The sequence below is a fragment of the Pistacia vera genome, unplaced genomic scaffold (assembly GCF_008641045.1).
Source record: "Pistacia vera cultivar Batoury unplaced genomic scaffold, PisVer_v2 Contig374, whole genome shotgun sequence".
Lineage (NCBI taxonomy): Eukaryota > Viridiplantae > Streptophyta > Magnoliopsida > Sapindales > Anacardiaceae > Pistacia > Pistacia vera.
The window spans coordinates 960,987-962,607 of record NW_022196195.1 but is presented as its reverse complement, the minus strand read 5'-3'; the positions used below and the strand labels follow the sequence as shown (position 1 = coordinate 962,607).

At 37.8% G+C, this 1,621-nt stretch overlaps 1 protein-coding gene across 1 annotated transcript; it reads right to left on the bottom strand.

The window, feature by feature from the left end:
* Nucleotides 1–489: 489 nt before the first annotated feature.
* On the bottom strand, nt 490–1,251 carry LOC116140598 (secreted RxLR effector protein 161-like). Its single transcript, XM_031426210.1, has one exon. It carries the CDS (start codon nt 1,249–1,251, stop codon nt 490–492), a length of 762 nt encoding a protein of 253 aa, XP_031282070.1.
* Between the last annotated feature and the right edge of the window lie 370 nt (nt 1,252–1,621).

Genomic DNA, 1,621 nt, shown 5'->3' with positions numbered 1-1,621 from the left:
CAATGGACAAAATATCAATAGATTTACACAAACTCAAAGCCCTAATTCTTGAACCCTAATCTGGTAACTTTGAGAGATATCAAACAGAGAGAATACGCGTTAGTCATGAAACTGAAGGGTCCTCTGTTTTTATAGGGTTTGACTTAGCTTAAGTCCTCAGCTGTCAGATTTGTCTTCAAACCAACGATCAGGATGAAGTCTCGGCTTAAGTCAAAACGATGTCGCATAAGGCTTCTCGGCTTAAGTCAAAACGGTGTCGCATAAGGCTTCACATTTAACAATCTCCACCTTGAAGTCTTATTCTTCCTTTTGACAGTACCCAATAGATGCAGCAAGCAGTTCTCATACTCCTTCTTTGCTCTGACTTCAGTTGATGTGAAGAATGTTCAAGCAGTGCTTGAACTTTGCAGCAGTTACAACTTTGGTTCCCATATTAGATGGGTTTTCTTCAGTTGGAATTTTTAGTAGGTTGATAGTTCCATTTGAAATCTAGTCTCGGACAAAATGATACTTGACATCCATATGCTTCGTCCTCTCATGGTATACTGGATTTTTACTTAGATGAATGGCACTTTGACTGTCAGAATATACAGTCACAGGGCCATTCATCAAGTTTATCTCTTTCAAAATCCCTTGTAGCCAGATTGCGTCTTTGAAGGCATCAGTTACTGCCACATACTCAGCTTCTGTTGTGGACAGTGCCACCAATGGTTGAAGCTGAGATTTCCAGCTAATGTAGTTTCCACCTAAAGTGAAGTAGTAAGTTGTGGTGGACTTCCTTGAATCACGATCTCCTGCAAAATCAGAGTCCACATACCCAACAAGATCAAGTGCAGGAGTTCTTTTGCAATATTCTAATCCAACATGCATTGTAGTGTTAATGTACCTAAGTGTCCATTTTAAGGCAACCCAATCCTCTATTCCTGGATTTGACATAAACCTACTTAATAGAGATATTGCAAATGAAAGATCAGGCTTAGTGCTTATCATTGAATACATCATTGATCCTATGGCACTAGAGTAAGGGATGTTTTCCATTTCAATCCTATCTACATCAGTTTTTGGGGATTGCATTTTGCTTAATGTGAAATGACCTGCTAGGGGCACATTTACAGTTTTAGCATCAGTCAAACCAAACCTAGATATCAGTTTCCGCAAATATGGAAATTGATGGAGTTTCAGTCTATTTCCCTTTCTATTCCTATCAATCATCATCCCTAATATCCTTCTTGCAGACCCTAGGTCTGTCATCTCAAATTCAGCATTTAGTTTTGCTTTTAATTCATCTATTTGAGGTTTGGACTTACTAATTAACAACATGTCATCTACGTATAACAGTAAGTACAAAGGTATGTTATTAAAGCAAGCATAGTACAAGTAGTTATCATATGCACTCCTAATGAACCCAATTTCCACTATAAATGAGTCAAATCTTTTGTACCATTGCCTAGGGGATTGTTTGAGTCCATACAAGGACTTATGCAACAGGCAGGCATGTTCAAGCAGGTTTCTATCTCTAAACCCCAATGATTGACTCATATAAATTTTCTCTTCCAATTCACTATATAAAAAAGCAGTTTTAACATCTAACTGTTCCAGTTCTAGATTATACTGAGTTACT